This window comes from Periophthalmus magnuspinnatus, chromosome 24 (assembly GCF_009829125.3).
Source record: "Periophthalmus magnuspinnatus isolate fPerMag1 chromosome 24, fPerMag1.2.pri, whole genome shotgun sequence".
NCBI lineage: Eukaryota > Metazoa > Chordata > Actinopteri > Gobiiformes > Gobiidae > Periophthalmus > Periophthalmus magnuspinnatus.
Window position 1 is genome coordinate 11,285,365 of NC_047149.1, and position 22,573 is coordinate 11,307,937.

At 40.6% G+C, this 22,573-nt stretch overlaps 5 protein-coding genes across 5 annotated transcripts; 3 read left to right on the plus strand and 2 right to left on the minus strand.

The window, feature by feature from the left end:
* The first annotated feature begins 981 nt into the window (after positions 1 to 981).
* On the plus strand, positions 982 to 6,327 carry rmdn3 (regulator of microtubule dynamics 3). The gene is made up of 12 exons (XM_033991264.2): positions 982 to 1,547; positions 2,156 to 2,345; positions 2,522 to 2,662; positions 3,142 to 3,478; positions 3,804 to 3,906; positions 4,393 to 4,453; positions 4,515 to 4,590; positions 4,661 to 4,738; positions 4,850 to 4,948; positions 5,993 to 6,046; positions 6,111 to 6,191; positions 6,254 to 6,327. Exons 1-12 carry the CDS (start codon positions 1,343 to 1,345, stop codon positions 6,317 to 6,319), a joined length of 1,491 nt encoding a protein of 496 aa, XP_033847155.1. The 5' UTR covers positions 982 to 1,342; the 3' UTR covers positions 6,320 to 6,327.
* Positions 6,328 to 6,553: 226 nt separating this feature from the next.
* rad51 (RAD51 recombinase) lies at positions 6,554 to 11,928 on the minus strand. Its single transcript, XM_033990814.2, has 10 exons — positions 11,851 to 11,928; positions 11,340 to 11,444; positions 10,947 to 11,084; positions 10,742 to 10,859; positions 10,366 to 10,457; positions 10,188 to 10,282; positions 9,980 to 10,093; positions 9,729 to 9,858; positions 7,584 to 7,705; positions 6,554 to 7,169 (listed from the first exon to the last, which is right to left on the minus strand). The coding sequence occupies exons 2-10, from the start codon at positions 11,424 to 11,426 to the stop codon at positions 7,046 to 7,048; spliced, it is 1,020 nt and encodes a 339-aa protein (XP_033846705.1). The 5' UTR covers positions 11,427 to 11,444; positions 11,851 to 11,928; the 3' UTR covers positions 6,554 to 7,045.
* Positions 11,929 to 12,225: 297 nt separating this feature from the next.
* On the plus strand, positions 12,226 to 17,293 carry ddx51 (DEAD (Asp-Glu-Ala-Asp) box polypeptide 51). The gene is made up of 15 exons (XM_033991149.2): positions 12,226 to 12,401; positions 12,472 to 12,734; positions 12,795 to 12,928; positions 13,181 to 13,331; positions 13,398 to 13,543; positions 14,975 to 15,153; positions 15,367 to 15,475; positions 15,555 to 15,694; positions 15,795 to 15,981; positions 16,057 to 16,172; positions 16,257 to 16,373; positions 16,536 to 16,637; positions 16,715 to 16,778; positions 16,847 to 16,981; positions 17,108 to 17,293. Exons 1-15 carry the CDS (start codon positions 12,379 to 12,381, stop codon positions 17,123 to 17,125), a joined length of 1,884 nt encoding a protein of 627 aa, XP_033847040.1. The 5' UTR covers positions 12,226 to 12,378; the 3' UTR covers positions 17,126 to 17,293.
* Positions 17,294 to 17,377: 84 nt separating this feature from the next.
* On the minus strand, positions 17,378 to 18,079 carry smim8 (small integral membrane protein 8). The gene is made up of 2 exons (XM_033991150.2): positions 17,856 to 18,079; positions 17,378 to 17,613 (listed from the first exon to the last, which is right to left on the minus strand). Exons 1-2 carry the CDS (start codon positions 17,979 to 17,981, stop codon positions 17,455 to 17,457), a joined length of 285 nt encoding a protein of 94 aa, XP_033847041.1. The 5' UTR covers positions 17,982 to 18,079; the 3' UTR covers positions 17,378 to 17,454.
* Positions 18,080 to 18,969: 890 nt separating this feature from the next.
* gjb7 (gap junction protein beta 7) lies at positions 18,970 to 21,950 on the plus strand. The gene is made up of 3 exons (XM_033990959.2): positions 18,970 to 19,054; positions 19,740 to 20,149; positions 21,471 to 21,950. The coding sequence occupies exons 2-3, from the start codon at positions 19,745 to 19,747 to the stop codon at positions 21,816 to 21,818; spliced, it is 753 nt and encodes a 250-aa protein (XP_033846850.1). The 5' UTR covers positions 18,970 to 19,054; positions 19,740 to 19,744; the 3' UTR covers positions 21,819 to 21,950.
* Positions 21,951 to 22,573: the final 623 nt, after the last annotated feature.

Genomic DNA, 22,573 nt, shown 5'->3' on the forward strand with positions numbered 1-22,573 from the left:
GTCCATGTGTCGAAGGACCAGTCAGACAGCATTCATTTGCTGTGTCCTGTGCTGTGTCCTCTGTGGTGAGTATGGTGTAGTACCCCTGGCGTCCAGAGGCCTCAGCTGGTTATTTTATTTTTTTATTTTTTTGTTGTTTTGTTCTTTTCTAGTTTTTAACAACCCAGTCCTATTTTAACTATTAAAACCAAATTAAAGCGTGTATATGGTAATAAAGTCATACCTAGTGATAATAAGTAATGTTGACCTAATAATACATATTCCTTTTCGAAATGTATATCTTGTGTTTGCCTAATTAATGTTTATTTCAATAAATCTTTAATTAATTATTTAAATTTAGCACCACGTCTGTCCATTTTTACTGAAATAAAAAAGTAAACAACTTAAATAATCACAAAACTGAATGAGTCTCATATTTGGCAGATCAGAGTCCAGTGATGAGTAGTTTTGATGTCTGAAAAACTGGAGTGAGTCCTGCATTTAAGGCTTTATATGAGTATACTGCCCACTGTAGACTCAGGGCCATAGGCCTACAGGTTTCACTCTGTTTTATATTAATATTGCTGCAGTTTATTGTTGAATAGGCTATGTCTTTCTTTAGCGGATAAGCTTTTGGGGAATTCTGCAGTTTGTGTATTTGGATCAAAATTAGGCTATTGATTTAGTTCATAAATGTTCTTGTAGCCTGTGATGAATATTGCGTTGGTGTGGTGTTGTTGCAATTTGGCCTAGGCTAAATGATTTTTGTAATGGAGATAAACTTTTATTTGTAGTCACACAAGAAATGAGTAAGATAAAACAGTTGATTGAACAGGAATGGTTTTTTTTCTTCGCCTTGTAATTCATTTTATTTTGAAAGGATAGCGTAGCCTTTTCTCACTTTGTTGGCGGAGGATTTGACCACGCGCGCGGTGTGAGAGCCGCGCATGCGCCTATGGAGGGAATGCCTTTGCTATTTACGTGTCGTGTGTGTGCCAATTATGAATCTATTAAAATAACCATTATGCGCTAATATGCCGTGAAATAACACTCCGGTGATGCTACTGCACAGGACGTTTGAGGGTTGCAATAAAGCAGCGGATGTTTTTGCGACATGTTCCGGTTTGAGGAAAAAGATCACCGGAAGTCGTCGTTTGACAGCCGCTCTAGGTAGCATCAGGAGCTAATGATACGCTGTTATATTCACTGAGCCTTTTTCATTGGAGACAAAACAAACGATTTTGTTCTTCAGCCACATTGTCAGCCACTACAATAAGACGTGATTGTGGTGAATGGGACGTGGGTGACATGACAGTTGTGGCAACTGCGTGACATACGCGGGCTGAGTCCAGTGGCTGAAGACATGAACTCTTCGCTCGGGAGAAATGGACTGATAGGGCTCCTAGTGGGAGCTACAGCTGGTTTGGGCGTGATAGCCTTCATCATTTATCGGGAGGTGAGGAGGAGATCTCCGAGGCTAGCTGTGGCAGCTCAGACTGCACTCCCACGACCAATGGAAAGTGGTGATGGAGCGGCAGTGATGCTGAGGAACATTCTGGATGATCAGGGTGAGCTCTGCCTGGTACCACTTACTACTGCCATGTGAAAAAAACAACAACGTCGCATAATATCTTTCTAACTATGGGTATAAAAAAATATGTCAATTTTCTTAATTTTGTAGGCTGGGTGTAAACAGGCCTATTTATATTTTTAGTTACTATTTTTAAATTAATTTGTGAGACAAGGTAATTTGTGGCCTTAAGGTAATAGGGTAGTAGCTACACTTTACTTTTTCTGTGTGGAAAATTGTTTTTCTGCATTTTATGCTTAACTAATAACAGCAATAATAATAAAAATAACCCATATTTTTCTTTTTTTTTCAGGAGTCATAGGCCTAGTCAGTCACTTTACATTCACTTATTATTATTTACATTTACCACAGCTGCCCTGAGGCAGACTCACACAGAAGTAGCTAGAAGCTTTTCAGTGCCCACAGCCTATCCATTCACTTCTACTCATTCATTCACTCTCATCCAATCAATTTGTTAGTCAATATCATTCTCATCAGATTAAAAGTTTGAATTTACCAAGTTTTAGCTACTGACCTAATCCATCAATATGACAAAGCTCACTTGTATGGAAAACATGTGTGTAACACAGCGTGTGTGCGTTTCAGAGGTGGAGGCGCAGCAGGAAGCCTTAGCTGCTGTGGAGGCTGTGGTCCAGGGCTTGTCTCCTGACCAGCAGGTGGTGCTACGGCAGCAGTTGGACCAGGTCCTGAGCTGTGTCACCTCCCTGCGCTCAGAGGTGGCTGAGCTGAGGGGGGGTCTCCAGGACATCGCTTTGCAGATTATTCAGGACGTCAAGTGAGATCTATGCTTTAGTACTAACCTATTAATATGCTTTAAGTTAGTATAATGTGAGATGGCTGCACATCACAGCTGGCATTAATATTGACTGAATTAAACATTTTTGCCTTTCATTTCCTTAATGGTAACGCAGCACTTTCTTCCTTACCGTAGATCGTTGTTTCTGTCTGCAGGAAGGGAGTGGAGGACAGCCAACGCATTCGCCGCCGTCGGCATTACATTCCCCGAGAGCGCACAGACTCCACCACCTCCAGCTCTGTTTACTTCACAGCCAGTCAGGGCCTGACCAGCACCTACGAGACCAGTGAGGGGGGGTATGTATGAACAGCAGAGGGCAGCTCAGGGGGTGTGGTATAAATCAATGATGTTCTGTTAAGTTGCAATAGTAGTACAATGCTCTTACATTTTTTTTAGCAAATGACAAAACACCCCCTTGGAAGAAGGAAAAGTACATCTAGATCTTGGATTTACCATGAAGTTAATAGAATTTGAGCTACTAATTACATTTTCTGCTTTTTAAAAATAACTTTGGGGTGCTGGTTCTGTGACTACTCCAGCTGCTGGAAATGGTGGGGAGTGTGAAGTTGAAATTGCTGATTTGCAGCACAATTATCGGAAAAATGAAGCTCGCAGACCTATAGTTCATGAAGGATTTCATTTTTAATTATTTAGAACAAAAAAGATGAAAATATCCATTTAACATAAGATCACATCTTTAAGATAGATCTTTAAAAATGTTATGACTGAAAAATCCAGACCCATATGATGAATACGCTACTATCTCCACTCACAGGTACTCCACAGCAAATGCTGAGTCAGACTACACAGACCGGGAAACTGATCGAGAGGAGCCTGAGCAGGGTGCAGACCCAGAGTCAGAGGGTGAGGACCAGAGTTGTGCCACTGTCATCACTCTGAAACAGCATGACTCTCAGGATGAGGACCTGGATGGGGATACAGGTGCTGTAGGACAAGATACCTGGGGTGAAGGTGTGAGAGGCCTGCAGCTACTGACAGAAACCCCTAGTGGAGAGCTGGCTCTGCTATTGGCCCAGAGCGACATTCTGCACACAGGAGACTCAAGACTAAAGGAGGAGGGCTACAAGCTGCTGCAAGACAATAGGGCAGAGGTGAGCAGTCTTGCTATTATATGGGTTTTTCTAGTCTACTTACCGGTTAATATTTTAAAGTATATATTATATGTTGGTTACAGTGCTAATATGTGATTTGGGAACAGTTGATTCAATCCTGAAGACTTGCTTAAGTCTCTATCAGAGCCTTCTTCCAACTAGTGCCGCCTTTTGTTTGTCACTTTATGCCTGCTCTGGACCAGGCTAGCTGCCAGAGAGTGAATGTAAATATGTAAACAAAAAAAATATTTTTATGTCAAGTGCCAGCAATCAATATTTGCATGCAGTGCAGAATTCTCACAGGAATGTGCATGTTTGTGTTCAGTATGACGACAATCGTGAGTTTGTTTGGCGTCTGGCTCGAGCCCACAGTGATATGTACTGGTGTACAGGAGACCCTCAGAGCAGAAGGTCCTTGGCACAGCAAGGTGAGTGCCACGCAGGAGTTTAAAAAAAAATAAAAACAACTGTCATGAAATAATTGCACAAACATAAGTTGAACACTCTTTGAATAATCTATTTTTATAAAAAGTCAAGCTGATTTGTGAAAAAGAAATTGAAACATAACAGATAATAAAGCAAACAAAATCTAAAGATGTTATGTTTGAGCCCACTGTGCAACACAGGCATTTTTGTTTTTTTTTTAACAAGCAAATGATTCAGAATGTGCTTCAGATTAGTAACCTTGTTTCAATTATGCCCATGTTTCCAATTAGATACCATTCTGGCCGGCTAATACATGGTTCTATTCTGTTATGGGCAGTGCTTAGTTTCAGTCCTGGTTTCAAAGTGGTTCAGTAGTTCTTGAGGTGGCAAGAGATTCAGAGATTCATTCACAATCAGAATGGCCATAACTAGAAATATATGGGCTTCTACTGTGCTGGTTTGTAAATTCATAGTGGCTTTTTGTACAGGTCTGGAGGAGGCAGAGCTTGCTATACAAAAGAATGGACTGGACAAAGACTGCCATAAATGGTGAGAAACTTAAGATCCTTGTTGTGAACACAGATTTGGAATAGTTCTGTTTTGTGGGTAGGTTTGCTATGTTGGCAGACGTGACAACAGACGATGGGAGCATGCACAACAAACTAAAAAGCAGTCGCATCATGAAGGTACTCAGCCCCCACTGATTCAGTGTAAATCCATTAGCTATAGTGTGACAATGACATTGGTGTGTCTCAGGAGCATCTGGACCGGGCCCTGGCTCTCACCAACACTGACCCTGTCTGCTTCTACCTGCTCGCTAAGTGGTGCTATCAGGTCAGGCATTCTACATGTATTCATACAATGTGATTAAGAGTTGTTGTTTTTTTTTGTTTTTTTTACAAAGAACAATTATCTTATAATCATTTTATACCAAATGACTAACAGGTTGCAACATTGAACTGGCTGGAAAAGAAGGCAGCGGCTGCCCTGTATCAAAGCCCCCCCAGCTCTTCTCTGCAGCAGGCCCTTGACAACTTTCTGAAGGTACTGCGGTTCTGTATTATCCACAAATATCCACTGCTCCTCACCATTATTCCAGTTTAAAACAACTGCAACTCAAATACATTATATGCTTGAACTTATAGTGGTGTCAGAGAAGCTCAACAGTGATATTAGTAGCAGAAATACCAAAAGTATCACTATGGAAGCCTCATAAGAGGTGGGCATAAATGGAGACTTACAAATATTTTTTTCAGTCATAGCCAATAAAAATGCTTGTTTCACCTCCAGTTCAATAGTACTAGTAACCTGGCTCACGCCAGACTGATATGTGTCACTCTAAATTGAGATTCTCGTTAGTTTGTGAACTCAAATATTACAAGAATTCATCTTGCCATGCAAGGTTATAGTACAATGCTACTACATAAAAGTAAAACAAAACATTTCCTCCCACTTGGAGCAGCTGTGGAAAAGTGGTGATATAGCAAGCTGCTCCCACTGTGTTTTTGAAAGTGGTGATATTCTGGGCCTGTAATCTGGAACTCCTGTTAGCGGTCTTAAGACGTTGAGTGAATACAATAGTAATGGCTAGCCTTAGATCTATATAGGTATAGGTCAGGGGGCCAGGCCAGGATATATATAATTGTCTATAGTACATTAGAAATTTGGCCTGTAACATGTAGCAAAGTGTGAATATGCAAGGCTCATTGTACAAATTGTTTTCCAAATGCATTAATTAAATTCATAATTAATTTATCAAATTTGATTTAAATAAACACAGCAGAAAAATTTTGAACAAGGTTTACCCTTACCTATTTTAATATAATTTGGTCACATTTAGCCAGCCGGATTAATAAAACCAAAGGGCTGTAGTATGCCCATGTCTGGTATAGGTGGTACAGCTGATGCCTATAAAACATTAACCATCTTTTTTGTGTACAAATATAAGTATCACTTACAATAATAGGTTGAATCAAATATGAAATAAGTACAATTCCAAAACCCTTTGGGAAGCTGTTTGGAATGGGGAGAGTTGCTAATGGCTCCTAAGCTCATCATACTGCCCTCATATCTGTGCTTGTTGAACAGGCAGAGGAACTGAGTCCAGGATTCTCCAAGACTGTGAGACTCTACATAGCCAAGGTAACTGCTATTAGTCTGCACACCCAGAGTATATTTACCATCCTGACTGGCTTTGTGTTCCTAGTGCCATCAGGAGCTGGGGAATGTGTCGGAGGCCTCAAAATGGATGGATCTGGCAAAGAAAACCTTCCCCACCACCCTTCAGGTGGGTCACTAAGGTGGCAAATTATCAGTTTGGATGGTTTATGATCTTTTTATATTTTTCAGGATGAAGGGACATCCAAAATTCTGGAATCTCACTTCCCAAATCCCACTAAAACTATGAAGGACTGAAGTTTTCAGTCACTGTGTACAGAAAGTTTGTTGTCACAAATCTATCAGACTTCTTTAATGACTTGTATTTGTAAGCAATGCATTCCTTGGGTTTTTGTACTCTTTGATGCCAGGTCTTATCGTTTTCAATATTGTTGTTGATGTAAGCATAGTCTTAGATGTGGAAGATAAGAAAAGCAAGATTAAGTCAAATTGATAAATGCTGATCGTTTATCAGCACTGGTCACTTATGTAACCTTTTGTGTAAATCTTGCTTTATTGTGAGCCAATTCTGCACTGACCAGTCAAAATCACTCTCCTTGCATAAATAAAAGCATACTAACAAGATTGTTGTATTGATAAAACATGTAATTTATAACATACTGTACAGAGAAATAAACTATGAGATCAAGTCTGGAGACATTTTTCACATCTGCTACTGCAAGATGACAGCGAGTCTAGATACTCGAGACAATTTGAATGGAAAATTGTTAAAAGGAAAATTAATTCTTTAGCTAGATTATGGATATTATATGCAATGATACATTATGTTCAAATTCTAATATATAGACTTCACACAAACACATATCGACACCAGAAACAGTTACAAATTAAAGGTGTAAATTAATGGACAGCACAGACAGCACTTGTGGCTGTTGTTTAAGACAGATGCTCTCAGCATCTCCACTGTGCATTCATCGCATACTAGTCACAGAATGGGCCAAGAGAGAATATCTCGGTTTACTTTTAATCCTTAGCGTCTCCCACTCCATCTGCATTAATGGCGAACATCGCTTCAGCCTCTGGTAGACAAGGGGAGTCGTAGATTTTACAAATCCGGGTCTCTCCACGTCCTTTCCTTAAATAAAGGCTGCAAATATGAGATGGGTCAATATTAGCTCAATGTATCTCAGAACCACTGTTCACTCCTAAAAACATCACCAGAGGCCTGTATTACAATGCTAAATTGAATGTGTGTCAAAATATGTTCAAAGCTAACCCTGGAACCTGCTCCAAACCAGGTTAAATTCCAGAATAAGGTAAGGTGACTTGTTGACTCTGATCCTCAGAGTTCTGCTGCCCTGAGTCATATGAAAAGGTGGGTAGAGCCTCCCGAGTATACATAAGAGTGCTTTTATAAAAGAGGAATAATATTTAAATACATTTAGCAAATGATGGTTATGCTGAGACCTAGATGAATAATGCAGTTTAATCAGACTGTATTACAAGTAACAATTGCACACCAGCTATTTTTGCCTTCCATGGAAAAGTAAAAAATGCTCACCGAGTGGTGGAGGCATGAGCCAGAATATTTCCACCAATGGGTTTTTTGGGATCTGCAGAGAACATGGCAGCACCGTCCACTTGGGCAACCACCTGATTGGTTATGACCACTGCAACACCAAACTAGAACAAAGACATACAAGAAATTCATTGTCATGATCCAGATGCTCTTTTTGCTCATGAACATTACACAGTAGATGTTGGAATTTACTGTTTATGTAGAGGCCTACAGGGTAATAGACATTTGACAGTCTGTGGGGGGAGGGGCATGAACTACCTGCATATAATATTGGCATCAATGACCCTGGCCATGTGACTTCTGGCCAGAACTGCCATTTACATTTGTTTGATACTTTATTTTTTTATTCCGTATACAATGGTTATACTTTGTTATATTGCAGCCATTTCCTAAAATCAATTAAGTTCATTTTTGTACACACAGCACCCCCATACTGACAGAGAAACACAAAATTGTTGAAATTTTTGCAGAATTAAAGAAAAACTGAAATATCACACAGCCATAATTATTCAGACCCTTTGCTCAGTGTTTAGTAGAATCACCCTTTTGAGCCAATACAGCGATGAGTCTTTTTGGGAATGATGCATCAAGTTTTTCATACCTGGATCTGAGGATCCTCTGCCATTCATCCTAGCAGATTCTCTCCAGTTCCATCACGTAGCATGGTGAATGATGGTGGACAGCCATTTTCAGGTCTCTCCAGAGATGCTGAATTAGTTTAAGTCAGGGCTCTGGCTGGGCCATTCAAGAACAGTCACGTTGTTGTCCTGAAGCCACTCCATTATTTTAACTGTGTGCTTAGGGTCATTATGTTGTTGGAAGGTGAAACCTCAGCCCAGTCTGAGTTCCTGGGCACTCTGGAGAAGGTTTTCGTCCAGGATATCCCTGTACCTGGCCGCATTCATCTTTCCTTCAATTGCAACTAGTCGTCTTGTCCCTGCAGCTGAAAAACTCCCCCACAGCATGATGCTGCCACCACCATGTTTCACTGTTAGGACTGTATTGGACAGGTGATGAGCAGTGCCTGGTTTTCTCCAAATATACCGCTTAGAATTAGGGCCAAAAAGTTCTATCTTGGTCTCATCAGACCAGAGAAACTTATTGCTCACCATCTTGGAGTCCTTCAGATGTTTTTGTTTTTTTTTGTAAACTCCATGCGGGCTTTCATGTGTCTTGCACTGAGGAGAGGTTTCCGTCGGGCCACTCTCCCATAAAGCCCCGACTGGTGGAGGGCTGCAGTGATGGTTGAATTTCTACAACTTTCTCCCACCTCCCGACTGCATCTCTGGAGCTCAGCCACAGTGATCTTTAGGTTCTTCTTTACCTCTCTTACCAAGGCTCTTCTCCCCCGATTGCTCAGTTTGGCTGGATGGCCAACTCTGGGAAGGGTTCTGGTCGTCCCAAATGTCTTCCATTTATGGATTATGAAGGCCTCTGTGCTCTTAGGAACCTTAAGTGCAGCAGAAATTTTTTGTAACCTTGCTCAGATCTGTGCCTTGCCACAATTCTGTCTCTGAGCTCTTCAGGCAGCCTTTGACCTCATGATTCTCATTTGCTCTGATGTGCACTGTGAGCTGTAAGGTCTTATATAGACAGGTGTGTGTGGTAATCAAGTCCAAACAGTATAATCAAAACATAGATTAACTCCAATGAAGGTGTAGAACCATCTCAAGGATAATCAGAAGAAAAGGACAACACCCATGTGATATTTTACTTTTTCTTTTTTTAATAAATCTGCAAAATTTTCAATTTTGTGTTTCTCTGTCAATGAGGTGCAATGTGTACATTAATGAGGAAAAAATTAACTTAAATGATTTTAGCAAATGGCTGCAATATAACAAAGGAAAAATTTAAGGGGGTCTCAATACTTTCCGTACCCACTGTATGTACATAACCTGATTAGCTAATCAGGGACACACATGGTACGTCTCTATCAAAAAAGATACTGCTGCTTACAAGGAAAACAAAGAATGGAAATATATTAAGATGCTTGCCCATTTAAAGATAAGTGTCATGTCATGGATTGTGTGGGCATTCAAAACAGGTTACACTGAAAAAAAAACACTGAAATGAAATAAAAATAAAACACTCAAGTGCTTTCATTTGACAGATTGAGTCATTGCTTACCTCATCTGCTAAACGTAACAGCATGCGCAAAAAGCGACCCAAATGCCCCTGTCTCGCCGACAGCTCACCACGGCCAGAGTAATCAGTTCTATACAGAGCAGTGGCGCTGTCCACAATCAGCAGGGCATATCTGAAGCACAGGTGAGACATGCACATCAAAGCAGGACACTTGACCATCTTATGATGACATAAACAGTAAAACCATCACAAGTCCTTCTCCAAGTAAAAACCTTATCAAGGCAGATACTCACCTTGACTCTGCCATCATAGCAGAGGCCTGATACAGCAGCTGTGTCTGGTGGTCCGTGTTAAAGGCTCGGGCATATGCCACATTATCTAAAACGTCACTGCCAACCAGGCCATACCTGCTCAAAAGAAAAAAGGTCCTTATCATAAAAACAAGAACAGATTTCAAATAAAATGTAACTTGACAATCTCCCATACAGAATATTGACCTACCTCTCAGCAACTGCAAGCAGCCTCTCTGGTCTGAAGGTACCCTCAGTGTCGATGTACATGGCCTTACCTTCTCCTCCGCCTTGGTCAATAGGTAGCTAAGAACACACAGATAATCTTTACTCCTTCCATTCACATAAAAAATATTTCAATATATAATGGTTTGACAGAAATTTTCTACCTGACATGTTACAGCAAGAGTGTGACAAAGCTGAGTTTTGCCTGTGCGAAACTCCCCAAACATCTCAGTGATGGAGCCAGTCTCAATGCCACCTATGGGTGAAAACGTCACAGCATGAGATACTCTTTTCATCAAAAATGTGCAAGACCAATGCAAGTCAGAAGGCAGCTGCTGTTCTTTTTACTTCACTGATGTTATACAGATAAATGTTTAGAATAATACATGTATATCCATTATTATTTAGTTTTTACAGTGAGGGTGTAAACAGACTATCACAAGCCTTGATAGTCCGTTGAATACAAAAATCAGCAAATGCTTCACTGCATTAATTTTCCTCTTGGTCATATGTTCCTGCAAGATGCCCTCTTGAACTAACCTTGTAGCAGCTTGTCTAGCTCCTTGGAGCCAGTGGAAATCTGAATGATCTCTGCTCGTCGCTGGTGGAACTCGGTAGCTGTGGTAAAACCCATTGGCACCAGTTTAGCTGCTTCTGTCTGAAAGGGATTTTTAAATCATTAACATAAACTACACATTTTATCACAATAAATCCACATTCTTTCATCACATGCATCCTCTCTTACTAGAATCTTGTCAGCCTTGGCCTCGCTAATGCCCTTGATGTTGAGCAGCTCTTTCTTTGGGGCATAAGCAACGGCCTCAATGGTGTGGAAGCCTGCATCCTCTAGTTTCTTGATGTCACTGGCACTGATCCCACATTGCTGAGATAAATGGATTCAATAAAGAATGTCAGTGCATAATATTTATTGTACATTCTTTACCAATGCTGTAATTGTGCCTTAAACTGTAGTGATTAATGCCAATAAAAAAAATGGGAGACAAATGCAGTTACTTTACCATGACTCTTTCACTGGTATCAAGACGTATTTCATTAACAAGTTTAGCCATTACTGGGAAACTTGCTCCATTTCGGACATGAAGGACTGTGCGTGTGGGCTGTTTGTGTGTGAACTTACCTCCAGTCTGACGAGAGGCTGTGGGCCAAAGTTCTCCTCCTCTTCCACCACCTCTGCCTCCCCTCGGGCGTCACTCCTCATAGCCATACCTCACGAGAATAGAACCTTCAAAACACAGTGTCCATGACAGTGTATGACTTCTTTATTCAGAGATGAAAGCACAACTCTCCTGTTTTCATTTCGACTTAACATAAAAAACGTGCATTGCGTTGTCCATCACACGTACGCAATACTTGAATAAAAAACACAAAGTGAGTTTTATCCCGATGAAGGATGACAAAAAGGCAAACGTTGCACGGTTGTTTAACTGCTTCCAATGTTTCAACACCTAACATAGCATTAGCTAACAGTAGCAGACCAGTTCAATAACATGATGATAGAGATATACACGAGGAAAGCAAACGACAAATGTAGGAATATGTGTGCCTGTGCAGAGTATTTATAGAGATATGACGAAAATGATTACTATGAATGTTACTAAGCTAATAAAAACGTTTATAACATTATTTACCTTGTGGTCTTGTTGAGACCTGATCCAAAGCTCCCGCGCAGAATGCTGAGGAGTGCGTCATACGTCATCACAGGCTGTGGGTGTGTACGTATATATATAATATATATCTATATATATATATAATTATGTGACAACACAATTTTCTGACTATATATACAAATACTCTATCCATACAAAATATGGTTGTGAATTTTAAATTTAAGCTACCTACTTTGCGTTCTTGCTGCGTTGTCAACACTTGAATATAACCCCAAGCAATTGTAAAACCTTTTTTTTTTTTTTTTTTTTTTTTATTTAAATCTTACACAACATCTTATAAAATGTTTTCAAAGTCGTTGTAAACTTTTTTTTTTCCACGACATTTTCGGCGACTTAAGTTGACGTCATCCAGCTGCGCTTAGAATGTGAAACGTGTTTGTGTTTTGCCTTGGAACTATTTTATTATACTTGAATATTTTTTGTTGATTTTTAGTATTTCATGGGATTATTCACGGTATAGTCAGAAACGCATAATATACGTAGCTAATAATGTCATTGTTCCTTGTAAACAGGTAAGACCTTTTCTCGCTTATGTTAATCAAAGTAACTATGCCCTGCAAAAATATAAATTTCTTATTCCAGATATCTCGGCGAGGAAGATGGTAACGATAATAAAGACAGTCGGTCTCAGACTTTACTGGCAAAACTTAAGGAGAAAGCCAAAGAGCGACAGAAGCATTGTGGCTCTGAATCCACACCATCAGAAGAAAACACCACTCCTATAGATTTAAAAAAGAAAAGAAAAATGCAAGTGGTTGGTAGTAGTGACAATGTGAAAGAGTCAGACCAGGATGAAGATGTGATCCAGAAGAAGAAGAAAAAGTCTGCAGTAAGGCAACAAACTGGTGAGTTGAACTTCTGTTTACATGCAGAGAAGCTACAAGCTCTCAAAATTGTTGTTTCAGATATACAAACTCCAGCTACTGGAGGCAAGGACATGAGCAAAGACCAAGTCAAAGATTCCCCACAAACTCCTGAGAAGTCCGCTGCTGCAGGGTTCCCTGTTCTTGGAAGATTTTCCAAAAAAAACATACTAAAGGTATTCACAGTGATTGACTCTCAACGCCCCCTAATACTGGATACTAGTGGATACTGTCTGATACTACAATTCTGGAAAACCCTTCAGACTTATGCTTTTGTTTATTGCCAAATCCTGATATTTGTATTTCTTCTGTCTAAATATTCTAGGTTATGATGTAACATGTTTGTCTGTAACATTATTGTTTCTGTCTATCATGTAAATTCCTTGGGCATGTTATGCAAAAACTCTCATGAACTAATGTGTGTACAGGTGAATAGAGTGCTGCCTCAGTGGCTGGCTAAGCCTGACCTTATTCATCAAAACATTAAAGATAATCTTCATCCACTCTCAGAAGTGCCACTACTGTGTGCTCACCTGCTCAAGAAACTCCAGAGCAATCATATCCAGCATCTTTTTCCAGGTATTTATACATTAACCAATGCATAAAATGGACTTAGTGTTAATTTGGACATTTATTTGTCTTAAGTTCAGGCAGAGGTTATCCCAGCTATCCTTGAGAGTTCCCATCATGGACTGTTGATGGGTCCTGGGGGCCACAGACCCAGAGACATCTGTGTGTCAGCTCCCACTGGCAGCGGCAAGACACTTACTTTTGTCCTCCCTGTTATTCAGGTAAGTCTACTTTTGATAACAGACCAGTAAACAAACATTAGCTTATACACTGCCTGGCCAAAAAAGTCACCACCTGGATTTACCAACTGTTGCTAAGGTCTAGGTTCAGCAACAGTCTGTGCTCAAAGAATGAGGTCAGTTGACTACCTGAATATAGTAAATGACCAGGTTTTTCCATCAATGGATTTTTTCTTCCCTGATGGCATGGGCATATTCCAAGATGACAATGCCAGGATTCATCGGGCTCAAATTGTGAAAGAGTGGTTCAGGGAGCATGAGACATAATTTTCACACATGGATTGGTCACCACAGAGTCCAGACCTTAACCCCATTGAGAATCTTTAGGATGTGCCAGAGAAGGCTTTGCCCAGACGTTTCGCTGCTCATCCAAGCCGCTTCTTCAGTTCTGGTCAGATTGCTGGTGGACACTTTCTTATATCTGTCTGCAGGGAGGAGCTAACCACACTGAAACTGTAAACGGCTATTGTTTACAGTTTCAGCCTAAGTGGGCCTACATTGGGTCTTAATGGGCCTAATGGCTCGCTCTGTTGTTCTCCTTGTTTCCTTTGTTTACTTTGGGTCTGATGATGGAGTTGTATATTGGGGTGATGTCTAAGGCCCCCATTCCTGTTCAAGGAAGGATTGTCTTCCTAACAAAAATGGCTTTTTTAACTACCTTCTCAAACCAGTTGACTTTTCTCTGGCTAAGCCTCACCATCTTCAGAAAAGTGGTTAATGGCTTTGAGATGGAGATGTACCGCGGACTGGGATCTAGAGGAGCTCTCATGACTGTGTTGGTACATTCTCTGAGCGGTTGTTTACGTTCTCCAATGTAACGCTCACTGCGCTTTTCACTACACTGAATGGAGTAAACCACATTACTTTGTTTATGGCTGGGAATTTTGTCTTTTGGATGGACCAGGTTCTGTCTTAAAGTGCTTGTAGGTTTGAAATAGACCAGAATCTCTAACTGTCTAAAAATTCTCTGAAGCTTTTGAGACACACCAGCTGTGTAAGGAACAGTTACGCCTATCCTTCTTGGTTCAGGTTCCCGGTTGTCCTGTTTTTTTTAGCTGTCTTAGATCTATTGAATGCCCATTTTGGATATCAACAAACTGAGAGGGCTCCTCCCTGCAGATAGTTATGAGGCCCAGTCCACCAGCAATCTGACCAGAAGTGAAGAAATGGCTTGGATGAGCAGCGGAACATCTTCACTCCTACAACTTTTTGTCCAGTTGACAGATTTAACTTTGGCTTTTACTGTGGATCAGACCTGGACAACAGGGGGATTACAGACATATCATTTGTAAGGAAAAATTGGTCAATTTACCCTGTTGTTTGAAAAGATAAGAGGGACAAATCAAAACCAAGCGGTAGGACAAATATAGACCATGCAGAAATAGGAAGAAATGTGTGAATTATGTTGAGCAGGCGCTGATGCAGAGGGTGGTCTGTGAAGTGAGAGCTTTAGCTGTGCTACCCACCAAAGAGCTTGCCCAGCAGGTGTGGAAAGTGTTCTCAACATATGCAGATGGCACGCAACTCAAGGTGGTGATGGTGGCAGGACACAAGTCACTGGCAGCTGAGGAAGCTTCACTTTCAGAAGTCAGGTGAGGTCTCTTACATATGAAAACTTGCACAAATAACATGAACATATCATTGCTCTTTCATATACTTTGACATTCCAAAACCTAACCTCACCGTTCATTCATACTTACTGTATATTTGTGTTTCTTTTTTCGCACGGTGAAATAAATATATGAAAAAACATGGTTTCCTGTATGGGGACATTTTTTTGTAAAGTTTACTTATCTTATTTACAGAGGTGGTCAAAGGCGCAGTCTTGCAGATATTGTTGTGGCTACTCCAGGGCGCCTTGTTGACCACATCAACAAAAACTCCAGTCTCTGTCTGGAACATCTGCGGTTTCTTGTAAGCTTTTCTTCTAAATTTTTTAAGGTTAAATTGTATTAATGCTGTAGAGACACCTCATTCACATTGTATTGTTTAGATAATTGATGAAGCAGACAGAATGATTGACAGTATGCACCAGTCCTGGCTCAGTCAGCTGGTCAAAGCTGTGTATGTATCAAAAACAGAAGCAAACTGTCTCTTTAGGAGGCCAGAGGCTGTACATCTCACTGCAGCTAGGTGAGCCACTTCCCATTTCTGTTTCCTTAAGTTGTGACGGCTCCTGCTGTATTTTACTAATGCTGCTGTATTGTTCTAAGAGGCACTGTCCTGTTTCTAGTCTTTGCCCTGCTCAAATGCCACTTCAGAAGCTGTTATTCTCTGCGACTCTTACACACAACCCAGAAAAGCTCCAACAGCTCGGCCTGTACCAGCCACGTCTCTTTACCTCAGCTCATCAAGTGTCAGAACCTGCCTCAGTTCCTACCCCAACACCGGAGCGCTTTCATTTCCCCCAAGGGCTAACAGTAAGTATTCAGCCTACATGCAAGAGCAGAGCAGAGCACAGACCAGATATCCCCTCACTGTACTGTTTGTGTCAGGAATACTATGTCCCATGTACACTGAGTAAGAAGCCTTTGGTCCTGTTGCACTTTGTCACTTGGATGAAGCTTAGCCCTGTCCTATGTTTCACCAACTCCAGAGAGGCAGCTCACAGGTTAGAATACACATGACACCTGTCTCTGTCTGTACTGAATATAGTGTGCACGAAACATTTCATGACATTTGACATTTTCTTTAGACTGGTATTGCTGCTACAGTTATTTGGAGGCATCAAGGCAGTGGAGTTCTCCTCCAGACTAAGTCCAGGGGAGAGGAGGAGGACACTGAAGGAGTTTCAGCAGGGAAAGATCCAAGTGTTAGTATATCTACAGACACCACATGTGTATGAATGAGGAAATAATCTTCACTAAAAGCCCACGCCAATTGAAACATTTTTTATTAATGCATATGGTATAAATGATAACACCTTTATACAATGAGTGTATATTCTGTATTAATAGTGTGTGTTTCCCTGAAGGCTTGTGAGCACAGACGCTGCGGCGCGAGGTATTGACATCAGCGCTGTTAAGTGTGTGATAAACTATGATGCACCACAGTTTGTACGGACATACATTCACAGGTCTGTCCCTCCGTGCCATCCCACTTTTTGTGTGGTAAGTGTGTCCTGTTTTTAACACTGTCCAACCTTTGGCTCAGAATCGGGCGAACAGCAAGAGCGGGCAGAGCTGGGCTGGCCTTCACCTTCCTGCTGCAAGTACAGGTTCGAAATGTCCAAAACTAAAATCAAAAGTACCAGTAAATGAGTTATGAATAGTATAATTTGTGCAGGAGAAGAATTTCTTGCATATGGTGAGAGAGGCAGGCAGTCCCGGGATCCAGAAACAAATGGTCAAACCAGAACTTCTCAAAAGTCTGGAGGAGCGTTACGAACAGGCACTGAGAGAGCTAGCTGGGATCATCAAGGTACAGCACACAGAAATATCTTTTTATATTAGGTTTATTATTTAAATTTACAATCATTTACAATCATTTTGTGGTAGTGCATCATGTAATTAAATCTTTATTAATTTATCTTTGACTTTGTCATAGGAGGAGAAGACCAAGTGAGGAGTGTCACTGGACCCACTTCTGAAAGTTTCTCAGGTGGAAATGAAATGGTGTAGTTGATAAATTTGACTGTGTAGTCAGTTAACCCAAGAAAATAAAGTACTTTGTCAATGGCAAAAACATAAAGAAACAGCTGAATAACAGAGAAGTAATAAACAATTTGATATAATCTATATTGTCAATATACATTACATTTAGTCCTTTTCCATCCCTTGAATTGCACCACATTTCTTATCATGAAAAACTGCTCTACAGATAGCTGTGGTGGTGGACAGTCACTTGATTTTCCCTTTCATCTGGTTAAGACATTTATTCAGAACTATAACTATTCAGTCCCATTTTGAAGTCTTCCTCCTCATGTAGCGCTCCCCCTCACTGTCGATGGCCTCATAGAGCTGCTGTTGGTTCTCCTGAGTGGCATGCATGTAGCCCAGGTAACACACACACAGGGTGATGCTGAGCAGACCAAACCCCATCACAGTTTTATTCTGCAAAACACAAACAAGTCAAAGCACAACCATCAGACCAGCTGTTTCGTCCGCTGAGACAAACAAAGAAAGAGATGGCTTTGGTTTCGACGGTTATGTTAGATAAATCAATTAATAGAAGAAATACGTTTTGATTCAGTCTTGGTTTAGTTGTTGACTGGGTCGGGCTTAACAGGCTTCAATATGCTTTAGTTTAGATGGTAGTTCTCTCTAGTACACAAAGTAAAAGCGCTTTTTCTTACGGGTTTGATGAAGAGCTCGGGATTGACTGCTCGGAACAGAGTGGTGGTCTTGGCGCCCCTCAGTCCTGGGGTCCTGTACTGGTTCACTGGAGTAGCATTTCCTTTACCCGGCTCCGGGTCCGACATGGTTTGTTTCGTATGGTGCTCTAATTTGAGTTGGTTTGTTGAACGTTAGAGGAAATATGGAGAGATGTGGCTGCAGATCGCCGCCATGTTTGTGGCTAAATAAACGCAACAGGAAGGTGAACAGGTTGTTGGACGAGTAGGCCTAGGTTGTTATTATGTAGCGCCACAAAAGGTAGGGAGGTGATGCTGCAGTCATTTTATTATTTACAGTTTACTTATCTACGTTGTGGAAATGTAAAAAAAAAAAAAAAAAAAAAATGTTTTTTAAAACAAGTCGAAACGTCACACAATGTTTGAATTGGACTGACAACCCCTATTCAATAGAAGCCTATAAACTAAATTATTTGTGTCCATTAAATAATTCTAATCTATAGCCTAAAGGAAACAATTACTGTATTTATTCACACTCATAAACATGAATCTACAACCTGTGCAGTAAAATATATCCTAGAGGTTGGTGGAGGGCCTTGGCTAAAAACTACTCAGACTAGTTTGTTTCTCTTTTATTACCAGACTGGGAACAGACTGACTAAAACTTTGTTAAAGCAAAGAGCCCAAACTGATTCCTCAGTTGTGTTTGTTGAGAGTGAGAGCTGAGCTGATGCATGTATAATTGATGGATGGTAATGCTGCCTCTTGCTCAGGTAAACTCAGCACCAACTCAGAGGTGTATTTGCATTAGTAGTGTCCATGACAACGTCCACACACTCACGTCATCATAGCTTTAGCCACAAACACAAATTCTAGGGCTATCCATTGACTCTATGGGTTTTCTTTACAGAGCTAGCATCCTAAGTCGAAAACTCCCCTCAGACAAATGTTTAATGAGAAAATGTTTTAAGGTTGTAGTTGAACTTGACTGTGGTCTAAATTATATTTGCTGTTATAATTCATTATAAATAAAACTACAGTATTTGTAAGCTCTGAACGCACAGCTTGGACAGGAGAAGTTTTGACATCATTCAAATGCAAGGCGTGGCATGGAGCAGTTCCCTAAAGCACAACGCTGTCACCTGTGAACACTCAACAGCACAAACCGAGCACCAGGAGGAGAGGCGTCCCAGGACACACAGGTACATAATTTTATTAAAAATAATGAATGGCTGAAGGCTGAATGTGACACAGTGCTATGAAGAGAGTTTATCGGACAGAAAATGTGCTAGTTGTGTGTTGTCTATAAGAATGGCCAGAGCTCATATTTAATATTTCATGAGGGTACCTGCCACAAATATGTATGTGGCTGGAGGTGATGGAGATGTGTTCTCCTGACTTCTTTTCCACATCTGAACACTCCTAAAGTAGTAAAAGGTCTCATTTACATGCAGCACTCTTATCTAAACAAAATAGCTTATCTAGGCTATCTATTGGCCATTTTGAATATGAATTACACATTTATTAATTTGAAGAGTACTGATTGGAGTGTTTTTGTTATCATCTCTGAACCCTATTATGCCCACAGTTCAGGGACCACTCATTTTCACATGAAGTATCTTTTTATAGATCACAAAATTAACATGGAAAGTCAGATAACATTTTTGTTTGTGGGTGCCTTTAGAAATGGCCTTTATTCAGCAATTGTTCCACAGAACTGTTTGTGATGCCTATTCATTGATTGACAGTTGTCCCATCTTCCATTGTGAAAACATTGCTACTTGCTCAGTGTGCATTTGGGGACTCCTTAATAGTTCATAGGACTTGTTGCATCAGAAAACTGCACTGAATTGACAGTCTCTAACAGTTGACTCTGGTTTTGTTCAGATAAGATGAATTGGGGCTTCCTGGAAAACATCCTGAGCGGAGTCAACAAGTACTCCACAGTTATTGGCCGTATCTGGCTGTCAGTGGTCTTCTTGTTTCGGATCCTGGTATACGTGGCAGCGGCTGAACAGGTCTGGAAAGATGAGCAGAAAGACTTTGTGTGCAATACTCGTCAGCCAGGCTGCGAGAACGCCTGCTTTGACCGCTCCTTCCCAGTGTCACAGGTGCGGCTCTGGGCACTGCAGCTCATCATGGTGTCCACCCCGTCCCTGCTGGTGGCGTTGCATGTGGCCTACCGAGAGCACCGCGAGGCCCGTCACAAACGCAAACTGTATACTGATAAGAGCAGTCTCGATGGAGGCTTGTTCTGTACTTACACCCTCAGCCTGCTCTTCAAGACAGCCTTTGAGGTGGGACATACATATTCTTGTTTCATAGTTTTACACATTTTGTCTAAAAAAAAAAAATCTACCCCCAATTACTCAAATCTTTGTTCTGGCTTTCTATTTGTTCTAGAATTGATTTGTTTTTAAAAGCTTTGAATGAGCAGGTCCCACAGAACATCTCTGTCCTCATTCAAATTTACTCACACTTGTGCACTCTGAGGTTTGAGGAGCAGCTCCAGTGTTTTGTGTTTAAAGTATGTCTAAGTGGACTGGATTAAAACACAGCAAATCAAATACAGCTCTAGTCTGACAGTGCAGGCCTTGTTTACATGTTTAGACACCATGTAGCAAGAAAAAGTTGACTGAAAATTTGCATCTGCATTATTTGTACATGACATGGAAGAGCTGATTAAGATTAAAATAAAATACAACATACAGCTGAAAAGTATTTAGTATAATATTTATGTCGCTTTTATATGTCCTGTTATTTAAAATCTATGCTAATGCATAATGTACGCATGCATGATAAAGACACAGGCACTACTGCAGGTGCCTAGCCAGAGATTTGGAGCTGCATGTCATCTGGCTGCCCCCTTAATAAAGCCCATTCTTATTACAGGGACTTTGGTTCTAGTACTTTTGCATGAGTTACCTGAAATTGCTCAAGAAAAAAAGAAATACGATTTTCAACATTTTCACAAAAACATTGTATTTGTTGTCAGTGTTGACCAACTATAAAATCATGAAACTTTAAAGATGACATGAGTGACCTTTAGATATTCCTATCCTATGATGAGATCTGTAGCACATGTTGAAAAGTTTTAACACTTAGAAAAGAGCAACAATATCAGAGGACAAACAAGAACATGCTTTCAGACGCTGATGTTGCATAATGGAGCAAAGACACTATCAAGGCTACTATAACTGTATATTCATTGCTTTGTGGGGTCTGAAATTTGTTTACACTGTCACTTGTGAGAACCAACAATCATGAGGTGAATCCTTCAATATTGGATCATCAGCAACATGGTTTGAAAGATATAGGTTACGGTTAGGATGTGTAGGCTAATGTAGTAGTTAGAATCAGTCTCCAGGAAAACTACATAAACAAAAAAACAAGTGCATGTATTTGTTATTGTGCCACACTGATCTGACCAAGCAATCAATGTAACCTCAGATGCCTTTTAATATGTATCCACTTTCACTGTTTTTTTTTTTTCCTGTCCACTAGTTAGACTCTGATACTAATTGTTCACCCATTTCCACTCTACCATACAGTCCATTTTACCAATTAAGCTAGGTGTATTTGTGAATGAAATTAAGCTCATATTTCTTTTCTTTTCAGGTTGGATTCCTGTTGGCCTTTTACTTTGTCTATAACGGGTTTGATATGCCCATCTTGATCCGCTGCAGTGAGAGCCCATGCCCCAACACTGTGGACTGTTACATAGGAAAAGCCACTGAAAAAAAGATCTTTCTCTACATTATGGGTAGCACGTCGATTCTCTGCATCATTCTGAATGTGATGGAGTTTGTCTATATTGTCTGGAAGCGCCTTTGGAAATGCTTCACCAGGCGCTACATCCCAGTGGAAGAGAGAAACTTGAGATATAACCAACCACCTGGGTCTATTGTCAACAACTCTGTATGCACACAGCCCACAGCAAACACTGACACAGGGCCCGCTCCGTAGCGTGATGAAAACCTGCTAAGCCGGTCTAGTGCGGTCAGTGAGAACTAACAGTATCCAGCCCAAGGCCTCCAAAATGTCCAAAACAACACAAACATAACTTCCTAATAGGGTAGCTTTTGAATGGACTAGGCTACAACAACAGGACAAAGAGAAGTGCAATACAGTAATGCAGAAATTGTGAAAAGTTTTAAGTACAGCAGAAATTGGCTGCGTATTGTTAACATAATTTATACTTGCCTACACGAAAACTATTTAAAAACTCATAATACTGCTTTATTGTAACGTTCTGCTCTACAATTGTTTTTATGTGTGCATATAACGCAGCAAAGACGATGCATGAACAGCTCATTGCTTGGACAATAGCGACATCTAGTGGAGAACACGATGGAGTGCGCCAATCAAACCCTTCGGTTCCTGAAGTTCAAAACTTTCAGAAACTTGTTAAATTTAGAGGTACAATATGTAACTTTCTGAAGGTGGCTGTTACCTGCATGATTCCATGGAAAGAGAGTTAAAACAATATTTTGGAATATTCTCCATGGGTTTCATACCACCGGCGGAAGTGTATAGCCAAAGGAACATTTTCATGGAAACAAGCAGGCAGGGGCCCCTTCCAGGCCAAATCAGAGTCAGGTTTGAGGACATGCAAGCCCGCTCAGAGTAAGGACACGTTTTCCTGTTTTTATACACTGTCCCACCTCATCTATAGGACAAGTGACAAAATTGTAGAAACATTTTTGGTTTTATAAATAGGC

Coding starts and splice junctions, on each gene's coding strand:
- rmdn3 (XM_033991264.2), top strand. CDS start 1,343: ATGAACTCTTCGCTCGGGAGAAATGGACTGATAGGGCTCCTAGTGGGA. Junction 4,454..4,514: donor GACAAAGACTGCCATAAATG/GTGAGAAACTTA, acceptor TTTTGTGGGTAG/GTTTGCTATGTTGGCAGACG. Junction 4,591..4,660: donor AAAGCAGTCGCATCATGAAG/GTACTCAGCCCC, acceptor GGTGTGTCTCAG/GAGCATCTGGACCGGGCCCT.
- rad51 (XM_033990814.2), bottom strand. CDS start 11,426: ATGGCTATGAGGAGTGACGCCCGAGGGGAGGCAGAGGTGGTGGAAGAG. Junction 11,085..11,339: donor AGCCTCTCGTCAGACTGGAG/GTAAGTTCACAC, acceptor CATTTATCTCAG/CAATGTGGGATCAGTGCCAG. Junction 10,458..10,741: donor GCTAGACAAGCTGCTACAAG/GTTAGTTCAAGA, acceptor TTTCACCCATAG/GTGGCATTGAGACTGGCTCC.
- ddx51 (XM_033991149.2), top strand. CDS start 12,379: ATGTCATTGTTCCTTGTAAACAG. Junction 16,374..16,535: donor CAGCAGGGAAAGATCCAAGT/GTTAGTATATCT, acceptor GTTTCCCTGAAG/GCTTGTGAGCACAGACGCTG. Junction 16,779..16,846: donor CCTTCCTGCTGCAAGTACAG/GTTCGAAATGTC, acceptor TAATTTGTGCAG/GAGAAGAATTTCTTGCATAT.
- smim8 (XM_033991150.2), bottom strand. CDS start 17,981: ATGTCGGACCCGGAGCCGGGTAAAGGAAATGCTACTCCAGTGAACCAG. Junction 17,614..17,855: donor CCGAGCTCTTCATCAAACCC/GTAAGAAAAAGC, acceptor TGTGTTTTGCAG/AATAAAACTGTGATGGGGTT.
- gjb7 (XM_033990959.2), top strand. CDS start 19,745: ATGAATTGGGGCTTCCTGGAAAACATCCTGAGCGGAGTCAACAAGTAC. Junction 20,150..21,470: donor TCTTCAAGACAGCCTTTGAG/GTGGGACATACA, acceptor TTTTCTTTTCAG/GTTGGATTCCTGTTGGCCTT.